The sequence below is a fragment of the Felis catus genome, chromosome B3 (assembly GCF_018350175.1).
Source record: "Felis catus isolate Fca126 chromosome B3, F.catus_Fca126_mat1.0, whole genome shotgun sequence".
Taxonomy (NCBI): Eukaryota; Metazoa; Chordata; class Mammalia; order Carnivora; family Felidae; genus Felis; species Felis catus.
In genome coordinates, this window is record NC_058373.1 from 30,282,982 (window position 1) to 30,302,192 (window position 19,211).

The window sequence follows — 19,211 nt, forward strand, 5'->3', positions numbered from 1 at the left end:
TATCCTATCCCTAGTGCACAGAAAGTGCCTAGAATGTTAGATGCTCAATAAATATTTGTTGATGAATGAATCCATTTCCTTATTGTTTAATTCCTACACTACCCTAACAACATTTTTAAAAATTACTAATATTTATAGTTATAGGAGCCTAGGCTCTAGATTTTAGAAATAGAAAGCCATATTTTCTGCCCACCCCTGCCTAACCCCCAGCCAGACATACGCCTCCTTATACCCTTCTCTTGAAGTAACCCTAAGCCTTATATGTATACTCTAATTATCTCCCCCGTACTAACTACCTCACCCCACCCAAAAGTAAGTACTTAATTATCTTTTTCCCTCTCATCTACCATATCAAAACCTACAGTGAAAGAGTTCTTAGCTGAATTACACTTAACTGAACCCCAGTTAACTGCCTGATGGGATTAGCCAGTGTTCTTATTCGCTCTGTAAAACATATTGATTAATGCCTACAGCCTACTGACTGCTCTTAGCTTAATGTTCATGGCTGGTAGACAATTCTCTTTGTGCTATCACGAACTCCGGTTAAAGAACTTGCATATCAAAATCAGTTTTATTTATTCCTAAACATGTTTATAGGAGTATCTTCTTATGAATTATGTAATTATAATACATTAAATATGTAATATTTATGGTAATTTTTAATTCCTAAACTTTATATTTTATAGTGGTTTTAGGTTCACAACAAAATCTAGCAGAAAGTACTAGCAGAAAGTGCTAAGAATTCCCATATATTCCCTGTCCTCACACATGCCACAACCTCTTCCATTGTCAGCATCCCCAACCAGAGTCGTCCATTTGTTACAGTCAGTGAGCTTACATTGACATAATCATCACCCAAAATCCTAGTTTACATTAGGGTTCACCCTTGGTGTTGTACCTTCTATGGGATTTAACAAACATATGATATATATCCACTGTTGTAGTATTGTACAGAATAGTTCACTGCCCTAAAAATCCTTTGTGTTCTGCCTGTTCACCCCTGCCTCCCCTCTAATCCTGGCAATCACTTATCTTTTTACTATGTGCACAGTTTTGCCTTATCTGGATGTCATATGGTTGGAATCAGAGTATATAGCCTTTTCAGATTGACTTCTTTCACTTGGTAATATGCATTTAAGTTTACTCCATATCTTTTCATGGCTTGATAACTCATTTGTTTTTAGCACTGAATAATAGTCCATTATCTGGATGTGTCACAGTTTATCAGCTTGGCTACTGAAAGACATCATGGTTGTGTCCAAATTTTGATGTTATGAATAAAACTGCTATAAACATTCATGTGCAGGTTTTTAGTGAATGTAGGTTTTTAGTTCCTTTGAGTAAATACCAAGGAATGCAATTGCTGGTAAGGAAAGTGAATAGTTTGGGGGCACCTGGGTGACTCAGTTAAGTGGCTGACTCTTGATTTCAGCTCATGTCATGATCTCACAGTTCGTGGTATCGAGCCCCATGTCAGGCTCTGAGCTGGGCATAGAGCCTGCTTAAGAATCTCTCTGTCCCTCTCCCTGTACCCCTTCCCTATTCATGATCTCTCTCTCTCTCTCTCTCTCTCTCTCTCTCTCTCTCTCTCTCTCAAAAAAAAAAAAAAGGAAGAAAGAATATGACACACCAAATGGTCTTCCATAGTGGCTGACCCATTTTGTGTTCATTCCCACCAACAATGAATAGAGTTCCTGTTCTAAATCCACATCAGCATTTGGTGTTGTCACTGTTTTGGATTTTTTTTTAATTTTTTTTTTTAATGTTCATTTATTTTTTGAGAGAGAGACAGAACACAAACAAGGGAGGGGCAGCACAGAACCTGAAGCAGGCTCCGTGCTCTGAGCTGTCAGTGCAGAACCCAATGCCCGCCAAGATCATGACCAGAGCTGAAGTTGGATGCTTAACAGACTGAGCTACCCAGGTGCCCCTGTGTTGGATTTTTAATAGCCATTGTAATCATTTTAATAGCTATGTAGTTGTATCTCGTTTTAATTTTCAGTTTCTTAATGACGTGATATTGAACATCTTTTCGTATGCATACTTGCCATCTGTGTATCTTCTTTAATGAGGAGTCTGTTCAAGTCTTTTGCCCATTTTTAAAATGAATTGTTTATTTCTTACTGTTAAGATTTACGAGTTCTTTGTGTATTTTTGGTAAAAGTTTTTTTATCAAATGTGTCTTCTGCATATACTTTCTCCAAATCTGTGGCTTGTCTCCTCATTCTTTTGACATTGTCCTTTTCAGAGGAACAGTTTTTCATTATAATGAAGTCCAGCTTATAAGTTCTTTCTTTCATGGATCATGCCTGTGTTGTTTTGTCTAAAAAGTCATTGCCATACCCAAAATCATCTAGATTTTCTCTATGTTATCCTGTAGGAATGTTGTAGTTCTGTGCTTTACATTTAGATTTCTGATCTATTTTGAGTTACTTTTTGTGAAGGGTGTAAGGTCTGTGTCTAGATTCTTTTTTTTTCTTAATGTTTATTTACTTTTGAGAGAGAGACAGAATGAGAGCAGAGGTGGGGGTGGGGGGCGGGCAGAGAGGGAGACAGAATCCAAAGCAGGCTCCAGCCTCTGAGCTGTCAGCACAGATCCAACGTGGGGCTCAAACCCACAAACTGCGAGATCATGACCTGAGCCAAAGTTGGACACTTAACTGACTGAGCCACCCAGGCACCCCTCCAGCACCATTTGTTAAGAGACAGTCTACTTTATTGTATTGCCTTTGCTTCTTTGTCAGAGATGGGTTGACTATTTTTATATGGGTTTATTTCTGGACTCTCTATTCTATTCCATTGATCTATTTGTCTTGTCTTTTACCAGTACCACACTATCTTGATTATTGTAACTTAATAGGAAATCTTGAAGTTAGGTACTGTTGGTCTCCCACCTTTGTTCTTCTCCTTCAGTATTGAGTTGGCTATTTTGGGTCTTGTGCCTTTCCATATAAACTTTAGAATCATTTTTTTTACATCCACAAAATAACTTGCTGGGATTTTTACTGAAATTGAGTTGAATCTATATATCAAGCTGAAAAGAACTGGCATCTTGACAATATTGAGTTTTCCTGTTCGTTAACATAGAATATTTCTCCACTTATTTATTACTTCTTTGACATCTTTCATCAGAGTTTTAGGGTTTTTCTCATATAGGCTTCATAGATCTTACCTAAGTACTTCATTTTGGGGAATGCTTATATAAATGGTAATGTGTTTTTAATTTCAAATCCTACTTGTTCATTGCTGATACATACTGCATTGTATTGCATGATGCAGTTAACGCCTATATATTAACCTAGTATCCTGCAGCCTTGCTATACTCACTTATTAGTTTCAGGAGTTTTTGTCAATTCATTCAGATTTTCTACATATTCAATCATGTCATCTCTGAACAAAGAGTTATTTCTAACTTCCCAATCTATATATCTTTCATTTGCTTTTCGTGACTTATTGCATTAGCTAGGACTTCCACTATAATGGAAAGTTTTTGGGGTGGGGGCTGGACATCTTTGCTTCATCCCTGATTTTGGAGGAGAAGCTTTATGTTTCTCACCGTGAATTTTGGTGTTAGCTGTAGGGTTTTTCAGGTGTTCTTTATCAAGTTGAAGAAGTCTCTTCTATTCCTAGTTTGCTGAGAATTTGTATCATGAATGGGTGTTAGATTTTATCAAATGCTTTTTCTGTATCTGATCATGTGATTCTTCTTTATCCTATGGATATAATGGATTACATCAATTAATTTTTGAATGTTGAACCTGCATTACATATCTATGATGAATTTCACTTGGTCATGGTGTATAATTCTTTTTATACATTGTTTGATTCACTTTGCTAATATTCTGCTGAGGATTTTTATATCTATGTTCATGAGAGCTATTGGTCTATATTTTTCTGTGTGTAATGTCTTTGTTTGGATATTAGAGTGATGCTAGCCACATAAAATGAATTAGAAAGTATTCTTTCTGCTTCTGTTCTTTGAAAGAGATTGCCAAAGATTGTTAATTTCTTCCTTAAATGTTTGGTAGAATTCACCAGTGAACCCATCTGTGTCTGCTTTCTGTTTTGGAAAGTTATTAACTATTGATTCAATTTATTTAATAGATAGGCCTAATCAGATTATCTGTTTCTTCGTGAGTTTTGGCAGATTGTATCTTTCAAAGAATTGGTTCATTTCATCTTTGTTATCACTTTATGCCCACAAAGTTGTCCATAGTATTCCTTTATTATCCTTTTAATGTCCATTAGATCTGTAGTAGTGTCCCCTCTTTCATTTCTGACAATAGTAATTTGTGCCATTCCTCTTTTATTCTTAGTTAGCCTGGCCAGAGGCTGACTGATTGACCTTTTAAAAGAACCACCTTTTGGTTTTGCTGATTTTTCTTGATTGATTTCCTATTTTCAATCTTACTGATTTCTTTTCTTTTTTTAACATTTTAAAGTTTGTATATTTATTTCTTTTAAGAGAGAAAGAGAAAGAGCAGGGGAGGTGAAGAGAGAGAATCCCAAGCAGGCCCCATGCTGTCAGCATAGAGCCCAATGTAGGGCCTCATCCCATGAACCTTGAGATCATGACTTGAGCCGAGATCAAAAGTTGGACATTCAACCAACTGAGCCACCCAGGCGCCCCTCAATTTTACTGATTTCTTCTCTAATTTTTATTATATCTTATCTTGTGCTTACTTTGAATTTAATGTGCTCTATGTTTTCCAGTTTCCTAAAGTAAAAGCTTAGATTATGGATTTTAACTCTTTCTTGTTTTCTAATGTATGCATTCAGTGCTGTAAATTTACTTTTAAGCACTGCTTTTGCTGCATCCCACAAATTTTCATAAACTGTATTTTCTTTTTTTTTTTTTTTAATGTTAATGTATTTATTTTGAGCAAGAACATGACAGGTGGACGGGCAGAGAGAGAGGGAGAGAGAGAATCCCAAGCAGGCTCCGTGCTGTCAGCACAGAACCTGACATGGGGCTCTTTTCCACAAACTGTGAGATTATGACTTGAGCTGAAAGCAAGACTTGGACATTCAACTGACTGAGCCACTCAGGTACCCCCATAAATTATAATTTCATCTTTTTTTAGTTGAAAGTATTTTTAAATTTCTCTTGGTTTCTTCTTTGACTCATGTGTTATTTATAAGTATGTTGTTTAATTTCCAAGTATTTTAGGATTTTCCAGCCTTCTTTCTGTTACTGATTTCTAGGTTAATTTCATTGTGGTCTGAAAGTAAACATTATATGAATTCTATTCTTTTAAATTTAAGATATGTTTTGGTATATCTTGGTGAATGTGCCATGTGAGCTTGAGAAAAATATGTAATCTGCTGTTGTTAGATGAAGTAGTCCTACAGATATCAATTATTTCCCATTGATATATGGTGCTGTTGAGTTCAACATTGTTCTTAATGATTTTCTGTCTTCTTAAATATCTATTTCTGTTACAGGCGTGTTAAAGTCTCTAGCTATAATTGTGGATTCATCTGTTTCTCCTTGCACTTCTATTAGTTTTTGCCTCACCTGTTTTGACCCTCTGTGGTTAGACATAGAAATATTAAAGATTATTATGTCTTCTTTGATTGTACCCTGGCATTATGTAATGCCCCTCTTTCTCCCTGATCACTTTCTTTGCTCTGAAATCTGCTCTGTCTGAAATTAATATAGCTACTCTCTCTTTCTTTTAATTGGTATCATATCATTTCCATTCCTTCTTCTCTGATCCTTCTCTTGCTCTCTATCACAGTTTTCTGGCTTTCTTTAGTGATATATTTGGATTTCTTTCTCTTTATTCTTTGTGCATCTATTTCTGGTTTTTGATTTATAATTACCATTAGGTTTATATGTCACATCTTCTGCATATAGCAGTATGTATTAAGTTGATGGTCACTTAAGTATGAACCCAGTCTTTCCCCTTTCTCTCCCCCATGTTTTAGGTGTATGATACCGTATTTTACATTATTTTATTTTGTGAATCCCTTGATTGACTTTTACAGATATACTTATTTTTACTACCTTTGTATTTCCTACTTTTATTTCTCTTACTTATAGTCTTTCCTTTCCACTCAAAGATTCCCCTTTAACATTTGTTGTAGGGCTAGTTTAACGGTCATTATCCTTTAGCTTTTGTCTAAGAAAGTCTTTATCATTCCCTACTATTGGGAATGATAACCTTGCTAAATAATATATTCTTGGCTACAGATTTTTTCCTTTCAATACTTTGAATGTATCATGCCATTCCCTTCTGGCCTGCAAAGTTTCTACAGAAAAATCCACTTATAGCCTTATGGGGTTTTCCTTGTGTGTAACATTTCCCAGGAAAAGTCTTCTTTTCTCTTGCTGCTTTTAAAATTCTCTTTTAATCACTACTTTTTGACATTTTAATTACTGTGTGTGTTGGTGTAGACTTTCTAGGGTTGATTTTTGTTGGGGGAATTTCTCTGCCTTCTGGATCTGGATATCTGTTTCCTTACAGAAGTTTTCAGCTATTATTTCTTCAAATAAATTTTGTGCCCCTTGTTTCTCTCTTCTCCTGGGACCCCTATAATGTGAATGTTGTTATACTTGATGGAGTCACTGAGTTCCCTAAGTCTATTCTCATTTTGCATAATTTTTTTTCTCACCTGCTCAGCTTGGTTACTTTCCATTACTCTGTCTCCCAGATCATTAATTCATTCCTTTGCTCTTTCTAGCCTGCTGTTTATTTCATCTAGTTAATTTTTAATTTCATTTATTGTGTTCGTCATCTCTGATTGGTTCTTTTTTATCTCTATTTTAAGGGTCTCACTGATGTTCTCCGTTCTTTTCTGAAGTCCAGTGAGTATCTTTATGATCATTACTTTAAATTCTCTATCGGGGGAGCCTAGGTGGCTCAGTCAGTCAAGCATCCAACTTCGGTTCAGTTCATGATCTCACAGTTCATGAGTTCGAGGCCGGCATCAGACTCTCTGCTGTCAGAACAGAGCCCACTTTGGATCCTCTATCCTCCTCTCTGTCTGCAACTTCCCCGCTTTCACGTGTGCTCTTTCTCTCTCAAAATTAAATAAATATTTTTTTTAAAAAGAGTGTATAGAGGTTTGTGTGGTTAGAGGTCCGTTGTAGAAGTAATTGAGAAAGCTGAAATGACAGGAAATAGTGGTCAGACACATTTGAATTTGAGGTTGGTTAGCCAAATGACATGATTTTGAAAAGAATTGAAAGTTTTATATAAGGGTTTAATGTGGACAAAGAAGACAGAATCCCACCTCTCAACTCTGAGGTATGTGATGGGAGGGAATGTTGTGCATCTCCATCAAAGAACTTAATGAAGTGGGATTAACATATGTAAAGTAAGGAAAGGTTGCTTGAAAAGAGCCAGCCCCAGAAAATCTAGGTATAAATTAGGCTTCCAGCACTGTCCAACACATTTGGAGTAATGTCTCATTGTTGAAATCATCCCTTTTGTTGGGAAGGGTTACTAGGAAAATCTTAGTTGAAAAACATTTCTTAAGCTCCACGTATATTGACCAAAGCAATGTTCTGAATATAGTTTGGCTCCCCATATTCCTACAGGGAGAAAATGTGTTGATTGGCCAATAAATACCTAGTGTGCTTAAGATAATTATCATTATAATTTTTATCATTGTTATTAAAATATCTTAAATTGGCATCATGTTTTATACATCCTTTTTTTTCAGTGAGTGGTTAGTGTTAGAGGGAATTTTTGGATTTCGAAAGCTACAGTCTGGACCCTGGTTTAAACTATAAGCCTCAACGTAATACCATTTTTTTGAGGCCTCCTGGTAGAAGCCTTCACTTGGTACAGAACCTGTCTGCCAGGAAACATCTGCATGATATGCTTACTTATGTAAACTGCAGCAGAGAACCAGATTTGTATGTTGCTTTGTCTTTGTGCATATTTCTCTTCTTTTCCCTTCCAGAGTAGCATTCATTACATTTCTTAAGTGCTTCACATAGAATTTCAAAGTTCAGTTTGACCTCTGTACTGAGACATTATCAGACACAGATGCTACACTGAGAGGCTTTTTGGCAATCAATGGCTTAGTAGCCGTGATTCAGTTTGAATCACCCCCTCATGGACCATATGAAAGCAGAACCTTGCAGGATCCCAGCCATATTCTTGGGAATCATTTTCTTTTCCAACTTATTGGACTAGTTTAGAGGCTTTTGGATTTTCCTGGGCTTTTTCCTCATTTCCTTCTTTTGTTGATCTTGGCCCCTTAACCTTCCACCCACTTTATTACTCATTTCTTAGGGACCTGACTACTCAGTAACACTAGAGAAAATGTATCTGAAGCCATATGGGTTCAGTAAAACAAACTTAAGAAAAAGAAGCAAGACATTTGTGTTCTCTCAACTTCCTTTGTTTATATGATCTGTTTATGTGTTGCTAAGGTTGTGTTGTCCAGCTGCCTCCCAATCTTGCTCCCAATACCTCAACAATGACTGAAGAGAACTGGGAAACACTTGAAGATGGTCATGTTGGCACAGAGAATGAAAAGAGTTCATTTGGCGCCACCCCCCCACCCCCCCCCACCCCCGCCAGATAATATATCACCTTTAAGGTTCAGTAAGAGATGCCAGGAACTTCAAATGCTGAATCTTAAAGTTATTGAAAGGCCATTTACTTTCAGGGAGACTTTAATAAGAAGCCAGCTAAATGGGTCCTTTTAAGGTTTGGGAGTGAATACCTATTTGAATGTTTTCCTGTGGTTTACAGTTAGACTGTATGGCATTTAATTGATTAGGGGTTTTTTTTGGTAAGATGAATATCAGTGTAAGGTGATGTTAGCAGCCCTTAAAGCCCAGGCTCTAATCTGGTCTGTGCATAATGTGAATTAAAATCAAATTAAAATGTAAATACACCTATGTCAGGATTATTCTAGAAAACATCTAGAATGGGATGTTGCAGTATTTGTCAGAGCCCCTTGTAAATCCCCTTGTCTTGAAGGAATTGAGAAGGGTTAGCAAGCATCCTGGCACATGGAATAAACTCCTGATTGAGTCTGAAGTTTCTCTCTCTGCTTTCCAGGCTCTACCCACTGCCATGGGTATTAGTCATACAGAGATGCATTTTTTCACATTAAGCTATTTATGAAACCGGTCTGCTAAATAAAAATTTAGAAACAAAAACAAGAAAATAAGAATAAGAAATAAGCCATCAGTGTCACCATTTTTGAAGTAAATTATTCTGTCGAACATTTAGAATTTGGTGTCAGTGTCGTCTGCATCTTCCTCTGGTTTCCACCTCAGTGGGATGAATCCTAGCTCTGCTTGGGCTGCCCTGCTTTCCTCTTAATTGCAGTTTCACTAGGTCTCCTCAGCAGCAGCCCCTGAAATAACTGCTGAGGGAGCTCCTAAGTGAATTCTCATAATTTGCTTCTCAATTCTCCCCGTTTGATTGAAGCACTCTCTTTCTTGAGTGGTTTGCAGTTCCCCTTAAGTGGTTACTGTTTGGGGTCACTGTTGAATGTTTTGTTTGAATATCACTTTCACGATGAATGGAAGGCTGCTGCTTTTGGCTCTATGGGGTGATACCACCATTGGTGGTAAGCCTTGAAAGAGAAAAATCTTTCTTTGTAGTGAGATGCTAAGTGAAATTACTCTCTTTGTCACTTTGTCCTTTTATCCTTTCAGTCTGATAACCTTCAAGTTCTTGTAATTTATTTTGTTTTCTTCAATTAAGCTTAGTTGTTTCCTGTACCCAGGTGCATGCTATTTCCGTTGGTCGTCAAGGTGATGTGGAACATATTTCTGACCTGGAAGTGAGGTTTCTTTACCTCTGCTCCACATCAGTATGCCTTCCAGCCTCCACTTCCTTTGCATTATTTCCTTTTGGAGGGCTCAGTTTGTTACCACTTAATCTAAGGATGATTCATCTGGGACTGAGACCCAGTAATGCTGTAATAACAATACCTTGCTTTATATAATAATACTCAAAGCACTTACCATCTTAGCCTTTCTCTGTTTATGAAGCTCTTTCAGTTTAATCCTTCACAATAACCCTGTGGGTCAAGTCAGCAATCTTGTATGTGTCTAAGATGGTGAAATAGTATCTCATAGAAGTTGAATAACTTGTTCAGGGTTGCTGAGTTACTCTGTGCTTCTGACTTACTCTGCTCAACAGTTTTTAGAGTAAATGAAGAATACTTTTGAAGGTATTCTTAATGAACAAAAAGGAATTTCCAAACTCTGTCCCATTTATTAAAATCTAACGCTTTTTAGTCTAGTCGGTCAGTAAGACCAAAGTTAAGAACCCATTAACCAGTGTTTAAATTGATTTATGTCCAAATCAAGAAAATAAACATTTAGGTCCATTTCTATTCTGCTGCTGATGTGATAAATTTAAGGAAGGCTGGCTTATATTAATGGAACTTCAACTGGAAGTAATTAAGCCATTATAATTATTTTCTTATTGTCTCTTCCTTTCAGAGAGATGGAAACCTTGATGACGAGCTCTACCCTGCCACCCCTTTTTGCAGAGGAAGATGGCTCCAAGGAGAGTAATGATCTGGCCACAACTGGGTAAGCAGCTGCTCTGGGACACTGGGCCTCCACCAAGCTTTAAAACAAAGCTTCTGATAATGGATGAGATGCTAAAGAGACTGTTTTATATCATAAAACCAGAAGTTATGTTTGTTAGGCTTCACAAAAGAGAGAGTGAGAGCCATTGTAAGCTGCTTTGTGATCTGCATTCAGCTGTCATTTGCCGTGTTCTGGTGCCTGTGAACTGGCACAGCAATATGTGGATCTAGGAAACATCAGTTCCTCCTGGTTAAGAGAATTACATAGCTACCACTAAGTAAATAACCTGCCACAGGGCTAGCTCTAAAAATCAAGTTCATTTTCTGTTTGAATTGCCACAGATATGAAAATAATTTTTCCCCCAGAGGTCTGTTTTTTTTTTTTTTTTAAGATCAGATTTTTTTAATATGGCTCTTTATTCAAGATGCCTAGGAGCTCTGACTTGACTGACTTCTCTTCCTTTCTTTCCCCCCATCTCCTTTCTTTGGTATTTTTGGGGCAGATGTATAAAGGAATATAGAAAAGCACTAATAGCAATAGTCCCTCTTCCCTCGAAAATCTCTGTTCCACTTGAATTTTTATCTTTTCTATTTAGAAGTTATTTGCCACGGAAGAAATACATTTACTGATTGAAGTGCTAGCTAATCCCTGCAATGAATTATTTTAATATTCTTTAGAGCTCTTGAAAAATGGACTAGACTTTGTAATTATTCTGTTTCCTTACCTCACATATATTTCTTCATTAATATCTGCCTTCTGACCTTACTATTCAGATAAAGCTGTTCTCCAAGACTCTTCTAAAAGCTGCCTAGTTGTTAAATCCAATTCATTCAAGAAAAATTTTCTGAGTGTCTCCTATGTGCCAGACACTGTTCTAGGCACTGGATACTAAGCAATGAACAAAGCAGATAAAAATACCAATCCCCGTAGAGCTTAAATTCTACTGGGGACATCAGGGAGTAAACAGGATAATTAAGTAAAATACATACTATGTTGTTAAAAACTGTGGATTAACAAAGCAGGGAAGAGGGTTGGGAAGGCTTTGGGGTGCAGTTTTAGATAAGATGGCCCAGAAATGCTTTCAAAGTGAATTGAATAAAGACCTGAAGGAAGCAAGGTAGCTAGCATGCAGTTATCTGGGGAAGATTATTCTAGGCAGAAGGAAAAGGAAGTGCAAAAACCCTGGGTTAGAAATGTTTTTACCTTTTAGAAATACCCAGGAAGCCAGTGTAGCTGGAGCAGAGTATATATACCAAGGGGAAGGTAGTAGAGGACTACATCGGTGCTTTCTGAGTCAGAAAGTCTGAGTGAGGGCTAGAGATTTTACATGGTAGTATGTTCCCAGGCAATGTCAGTGCTGCTGGTATGAGGGCCATACTTTTGAGTAGCAAGGACTAGACCATGTACAATCTTATAGGTCAGAGTAAGCACTTTTAACTGGCACTCTGAGAGAGGCGAGAAAGCATTGGAGGATTTTGAGCAGAATGATCTGATATTTATTTTTTAATAGGATCCCTGTGGCTGTTATATTGAGAATAGAGTGAAGGGAGCAGGGGCTGAAGCAAGGAGACGAGTTAAGCTCCTGAAATAATTCAAGTGAGAGATGTTGAGTTAAAGAACATCACTAGTGACAAGAGTATTTTTGTTGGAGTAGTAGGGGTGAGACCTCATTGGACAGGGTTTCAGGGATAATGGGAATGGGGTTTGGTGCCATGTAGAATTTGACGTATATTTTGAAGATAAACCAAGTTAAGATTTGCTTGAAAAACCAGATGAGATGTGAGAAGGGAGAAAAAAGCAATCAAGGACAACTCCAAACTGTTGGCCTAAGCGACCGAAGGGATGACTTAGATGGGGAAAACTAAGCAGGAGATTTTAAATTTGAGATGCTTGTTAGATATCCAAGCAGAAATGTCAAATAGACAGCTTGATATAGGGCTTAGGGGCTAGGGGAGGTCTAGACTAGAAAAAGAAACACGGGAATCATCGGCATATACCTGATATTTAAAGCCAGAGACTGGCTGAGATCACTGAAGAAATGAGCACTATGTAGATAGAAAAGAGAAGAGATCTAATGCCTGAGCTCTGGGATACACTAGCATTTAAGCCAGGCAGAAGAGGAAAAGTCAACAAAGAACACTAAAGGGAATAGCTAAAAAGGTAGCAGAAAAACCAGAGGAGTGCCATGTCCTGGAGAACAAGTTAAAAAAAGGTATTTCAAGAGGAAGAGATCAACTGTGTTAAAAACTTTTGGAAGATCGGGTGAGATGAAGGCTGAGAAATGACGCGGAATTTAGCATGGAGGGCATTGGTGACTTTTGTAAGAGTTGTAAGTACACATGTCCTTTGGGTTACGTTTAAGAGAGAATGAAAGAAGAGAAATTGAAGCCAATAGATATAAACAATTCTTTTCAGAGTACAGATCTTCCTCAGCTTACCATGGAGTTACCTTCAGATAAACCCATAGTAAATTGAAAATACCATTGGTCAGAAATGCACTTAATGCACCTAACCTACCGAACATCATAGCTTAGCCTAGCCTACCTTCAGCGTGCTCAGAACGCTTACATTAGCCTACGGTTAGGCAAAATCATCCAGCACAAAGCCTAAAGTGTTGAATATCTGTAATTTGTTGAATATTGTACTGAAAGTGAAAACAACACTTGTATGGATACAGAATGGTCATAAGGGTATCAGTTATTTACTCTGGTGATTGCGAGGCTGACCAGGAGCTGAGGCTCACTGCAGCTGCCCAGCATTGTGAGAGAGGACCACGCAGCGTATCACTAAACTCAAGAAAAGATCCAAATAAAAAGTCCAAGTGTGGTGTCTACTGAATCTATCTCACGTTCACACCATCGTCAAGTTGAAAAATCATAAATCAAACTGTCTTAAGTTGGGGATGGTCTCTATGAATAATTCTGTAATGGAAAGGAGAAAAATGAAGTGGGATCCAGAGAGTGCTTTTTGTTTTGTTTCATATTGTTTTAAGGTAACAAGGTAAGAGTAAAAAATGTCACATTTGCTTGCTGATCCAGTGGACAAGGAAGAATTGGTAATGCAGGAGAGGGCAGAATTGCTAAAAACCTGTCTTTGAGTAGGCTAAATGCTGTGGGGTCCATGGCACAAATGGAAGGGTTGTTGGCTTTAACTAAGAGCGTGCCAACTCATTTATAGGAACAAAAGAACCTTGTTTTGTTTTGTTTTGTTTTGTTTTGTTTTGTTTTGTTTTTTTCCAAACTGTGTCCAACTTGTCATCTCCAAGACATTTGATGCCTGTGACCACTCCCCTCTGGTTTCTGTTCATTTCAGTCAGGGATTCATAGGATTGATACATTTTCCCAAACCTAACTTTCATATTTTACTGAAATAAGAATGTACAAGAATTAGTAACTTAAAAGTTGATGGCACTGTTGGAACAAGAATGACAGTGAGTGAAAAAACAAGTTGCCAAAGCCATCCAAAGTGATTGAAACATCTGGAAAATAAAGCTACCAGGATCAAACTGGGTCTCTGATGGTGCCTCTTTTCAGAGAACATGATTGGCATTGAGTTCATAATTTCTCTTAGTCTTTTTCAAAGGACCTCAAAGACCTCAAAAATGTAGGAAACTCCTGCTTAAAATCATCTATTATATTTTCTAGAAAGGGTCAGAAAAGTGTAATTTCTTTCATTTCCAGGACAGTGTGCATCTGCTTTCATTCATTTCTCAGCCCACTGGAATCTGGATATTATTCCCCTCATTCTACTAAAACTATGCTCCCTAAAATTGCCAACAACCTTTAGGTCTTCGAATTTAGCAGATACTTTTCAGCCTATCTTATTCGACATCTGCATCTTTTTACTTGGTTCATACCCACTTCTAAAAAGTCTTTCTGCCTTGGCCTCTTTGACAGTATTCTCTCCTAAATCTCTTAATGCCCTGCTTAGTCTTTCCTACTTCTTCTAATGCTTGCTCTTCAAATGATCTTTTCCAACAGAGTTCTGTCCTGACTTGCTTCTCTCTTTCTGGAGAATATCCAGCACTTCCCATTTTTCTGATTTTCTTCACTTCTGTTCTCTCAATGCATGTTTCCAGTTGTCTGTGGGACAGCTTCACTTAATTATGCCATGAGTGTTTCAGACTTACCATTTTCTCTTCTGTCTTATACCCACCCCACCCATCCCCCACACACTTTGCAGTTGACGTTGGCTAATAGTGCATAATCACCCATAGAGTTACCTTTGACTCAGTCATTAAGTTCACTCTATCCCTGAAATATCTCTTAGCTATCATTCCCCTCTTCTCCATCCTGCCTGCCTGTCTCTCACTTAGTCTATAGCAGTAGCCTCCTGAAAGGTTGCCCTTACTCCTGTTATACTCTTTTCTTTCTGCCTGTAATGATGTTTACCTGGCGAGTACCTATTTATCTTTCAAGACCTCTGTAAAATCTTTCTTAACATCCTCTACATAATGTATAAAATTCATCATACCATACACTTTTTACAAACCTCTATTTTAGTACTTACATTGCATTGTAATTATTTGCCTATAACCCTATGAAGTATACATTCTTCCAGAATAGTGAGTGAATCCAGTCATCTACCTTATTATGTCCACTTTTTAGAAGGTTGAGATCTGGTTTGCCAACTCGTCTGGAACAGAATGCTGGAAACAGAAAAGAAATATGTGTTTTATTTCTTAACATTTATACCTGAACCTACTGAACTTAGTAATATCATTAGATGATCTGGTTGTCAATAAACACTTGAGTCCAAGAAGTAATAACCTATGGAATGTACCATAAGAGATACTTCTTACGCCCTTCTGTGACGGGGCACCCTGCCTCTGCAACTCCCATTCCTATTCTCCTTTTCCATTAACAATATTTTCCCTTTACACTGGAGATAAGATGCATGAAAAGTAGCATATAAAAGTGAGACTCTGTTGCATGCTCAGAACTAAAATGTCAATGTTGAGGGGAGAGGTCATTTTTTGAGAAAAGATTATAGTTTGTTTTTTTTTAAGTTTATGTATTTTTGAGAGACAGAGAGCAAGTGAGCAGGGGAGGGGCAGAGAGAGGGGAAGAGAGAATCCCAAGCAGGCTCCACGCCATGAGCGCAGATCCCGATGTAGGGCTTGACCTCACAAACCTTGAAATCATGACCTAAGCTGAAACTAAGAGCTGGACGCTTAACCAACTGAGCCACCCAGTTGCCCCTAGTTATTTTTAATAGAAGGCTTCTCCGTGAAAATGACCTAGTTCAATCAAGCACTGAAACTAGTTTTTTAAATACTCTATAACTATTCTGGAGACCTTATTTACATTTACACAAATGAGGTGGGGTAATTAAACCTGGCTTCTGCTTTTGTTGACAGGGCAATTTGTCTTGAACCTTGGTAAATAGGAATCTTTGATGCTATTGATAACTGAACACATCTGCCTGTTACTCTTAAGGTTAACCCACCCAGAGGTTCCATATAGTAGTGGAGCCACATCATCCACCAACAATCCAGAATTTGTGGAGGATCTCTCCCAAGGTCAGTTGCTTCAGAATGAGGCTTCAAATACAGCAGAAGGCACTGAACAGAGGCATGAAGATGAGGTAAGCTGAAGAAGCATTTCTTCCTGTTACCAGTCTCTGAAGTTTCTAAAGAAGCAGTCAGCAAAGGAATTGATCGAAGCATTCATCCTCTGGCCCCCCTACATTCTGCAGAATTTTCTTCGTAGAACCGTATTAATAGTTTCACATAAAACCATATTAATGGTTTTAATGACACAGAGACAAGTAGACTCTTTTTCCCCCTGCTTAATAAATTTATACCTACATCATACTAGATGCTCAACAAATGCTTACTGAATGAATGAATGATTTACATAAGTAATTAACGAGAAGTCCACATGCCCTTGTTCAAGGCCACACATTTTATACACACCAAGCCCTATATCATGGAATCATACATTCTCAGAGGATCCACACCACTTACCAAGCCATTCACCCTCTCATAGAGGGCATCCTTCTCTAATTCACACAAGGTTCCATATGGGCCTGGGGCAGTCATGCCCTTGTTGGACTTTCAGTGTTCCTCGCAATTGATTGATTACATTGTCCACGTTAAGGCACTCTTTTTTAGTCATACAAGAATACCACCATGAATTTCATCTTTTTTCTTGTTTTATTTATTTGTTTTTAAAGTTTATTTATTTAATTTGCGAGTAAGTGCAAGCAGGGGAGGGTCAGAGAGAGAGGGAGAGAATTGCAAGCAGGCTCCATGCTGCCAGTACAGAGCCCAACGCAGGGCTCAATCCCATAAACCATGACCTGAGCCAAGATCATGACCTGAGCCAAGATGAAGAGCCGGATGCTCAATCAACTGAGCCTTTCCAGTGCCCCATCATCTTTTTTCTTACTTTAAAAGAGCTGATTCTTTTCATGTTGGCATCCTTTAAGATTATAATGAATGCTTGAAGCTTCTTAAACATCTTAAAATCCTTAGTAGCTTTAATGTTACTAAGTTTACAAGACAAAATCAGGGGGAAAAAAAGCTGATAGCAAATACACCATTTGCCCAGTGGTGAATAATTCATATTAATTTGGAGGACTACAGTACTATAATTAATATTTTAATGTTTTTGTCGCATTTCATTTATTTTTCTCTTTGAAAGAAGAATTCTTGTATCCATAAAAGTTTATTAAGTGATAGGCTGTGTGTATTTATAAAATTATGAAGCAAAAGTGTGAGGGAGCTTTCATCTCATTAAAAGACAAAGAGATGGGGGGTGCTTGGATGGCTTGGTCAGTCTCTCTGCCCCTCCCCTGTTCATGTGCTCGCGCTCTCTCTCTCTCTCTCTCTCTCTCTCTCTCAAAATAAATAAATAAATAAACTTTAAAAAAAGAAAGACAAAGAGAAAGGGCTGTGGTAAAACATCAGTAGTACCTCAGTCCTTTCTTTAAACTTTTTTGAGGTGATTTCATTTTTTGATGTAACTCATAACATATAAAGACCTCTGACTTTATAAAATAAACATCTTAAGGAACAAGTCATCAAGGCAAAAAACTAAGTATTCATTTTGGATATATTATACTTGATGAAATTTAGATATTAATTTAGAAATCTATATGTTGTCTACTGTGGGAAGTGAACTGGTCTTTGAATGGTATCAATGAAAAACATCCTTCACAAATGATTTTTAAGCCCTATACTACAACTTGTCTCTTTGTCCAGTGTTTGTGACATCTTGTTCTGATCTACCATGACAGTGTCTGCTTCTCTGGCACAGTGCTATGTATGTGCTGCGTTTCTCATTTAGGAAATTCCCCTGTCAGGAGTTAGGACTTGTTAAGTGCGTATGAAGGCCAAAGTGTACATGATCATGGTGCCCCTTCTTCTCATCAGTTAGGATTAGCCCCTTAATGTAACAGTCTGTAGTGTGGTACATGAAAGGATGTGCAGATGAACCATCTAGAGTTCCTTCTTGAAGACTGCATTGCAGTCATTTGTACCTATGACAGATTTGGAGAGCTTTGAATATCTAGACTCCTAATAGTAGGAAAATGCAACTCTTATCCTGTTGTGTTCGTTTGTTTTATTGTTGTATTATTTGGGTGGATTTTGTAATTTGGTTTTTGGTTTTTTTATTTTGTCTTACAGCAAAGAAGTAAACGAGGAGGTTGGTCTAAAGGAAGAAAGAGGAAGAAACCTCTTCGAGACAGCAACGCACCCAAATCCCCCCTTACAGGATATGTTCGATTCATGAATGAGCGTCGAGAACAGCTTCGAGCAAAAAGACCAGAAGTCCCATTTCCAGAAATCACAAGGATGTTAGGCAATGAATGGAGTAAACTGCCCCCTGAGGAAAAACAGGTAATTGTTCCTATTCCTGATCCTCTGCTTGGTTTTGATTATGCCTCAAAAATAGCTTCCATCAGAAAAGCAAAGAGGATGGGTGGTTGATTCTTCAATTTTGTCATGGGGCGTAGAAGAACAGAATAGCAGGATTCATCATAACTCTTTTCTCTAGCACAGTGGTTTTTGTACTGTTTCAGGATCTGCTTCAGGGGTACAAGCAGGAGGGCCCCTAGCAGCCCCCCTAAACCAAAGCAGCTCTACTCTTATTTGATTTATATGCTGAGAGTTCATATAAGAATTTTATAAAAAGTGATTCAATATTAAGAAATTAAGAAATGTGTTGATATAATTTATTCTACCGAGTCAAATGAAAAGTGAGGAGTTCAATAAGAAAAGGTCATTTGATAAAATTCTGTTCACATAAGATTTTTGTTTAATTTTTTTTAACGAGTTCTGGCAAATTTAACCTACTATGAAAAATAAAGCAAGAACTATTTGAATTCCTCTCTAAGCAAAAACTAACACTGTTGCCAAACTGAAACAAATCCATTTGTTAGAGAGGGTTGAGAGGAATTAAGGACAAGATAGCCACAAATTGGTTGAAATGCCACAAAAGCAGAATGATGGTAGGTTGTGGGAGTGGCGTGGGGTTAAAAGTTCCCAGCATTCTCAGCATCTAAAAGATAGCTATATTTCTTTTATGTCTCATACTCTTTACAAAGGATTCCAAACAAACAAAAACCAAATTGAAAAATACTCTGGGGAATTAACTGAATTCAGAAAATTTCAAGGAGATTATATTAAGTTGCAACTTGAAGCCCTTTGCGGTAGCCAGCAAGTAGAAACCAGTGCATATTGTCC

General features: G+C 37.6%; 1 protein-coding gene across 6 annotated transcripts in view; it reads left to right on the forward strand.

The window, feature by feature from the left end:
* HMG20A (high mobility group 20A) overlaps positions 1-19,211 on the forward strand; it is a 68,884-nt gene that overhangs the window by 31,437 nt on the left and 18,236 nt on the right. For 4 of the 6 annotated variants that reach the window (XM_045059002.1, XM_045059001.1, XM_011282981.4 and 1 more), the window contains 3 exons: positions 10,427-10,519; positions 15,958-16,105; positions 18,153-18,365. In XM_045059002.1, the coding sequence (XP_044914937.1) occupies positions 10,431-10,519; positions 15,958-16,105; positions 18,153-18,365 (450 nt within the window). In that variant the 5' untranslated portion in view covers positions 10,427-10,430. Of the gene's footprint in view, positions 1-6,774; positions 6,812-10,426; positions 10,520-15,957; positions 16,106-18,152; positions 18,366-19,211 lie in introns of all 6 variants that reach the window. The other 2 variants (XM_019832023.3, XM_045059000.1) reach the window with 1 other exon arrangement.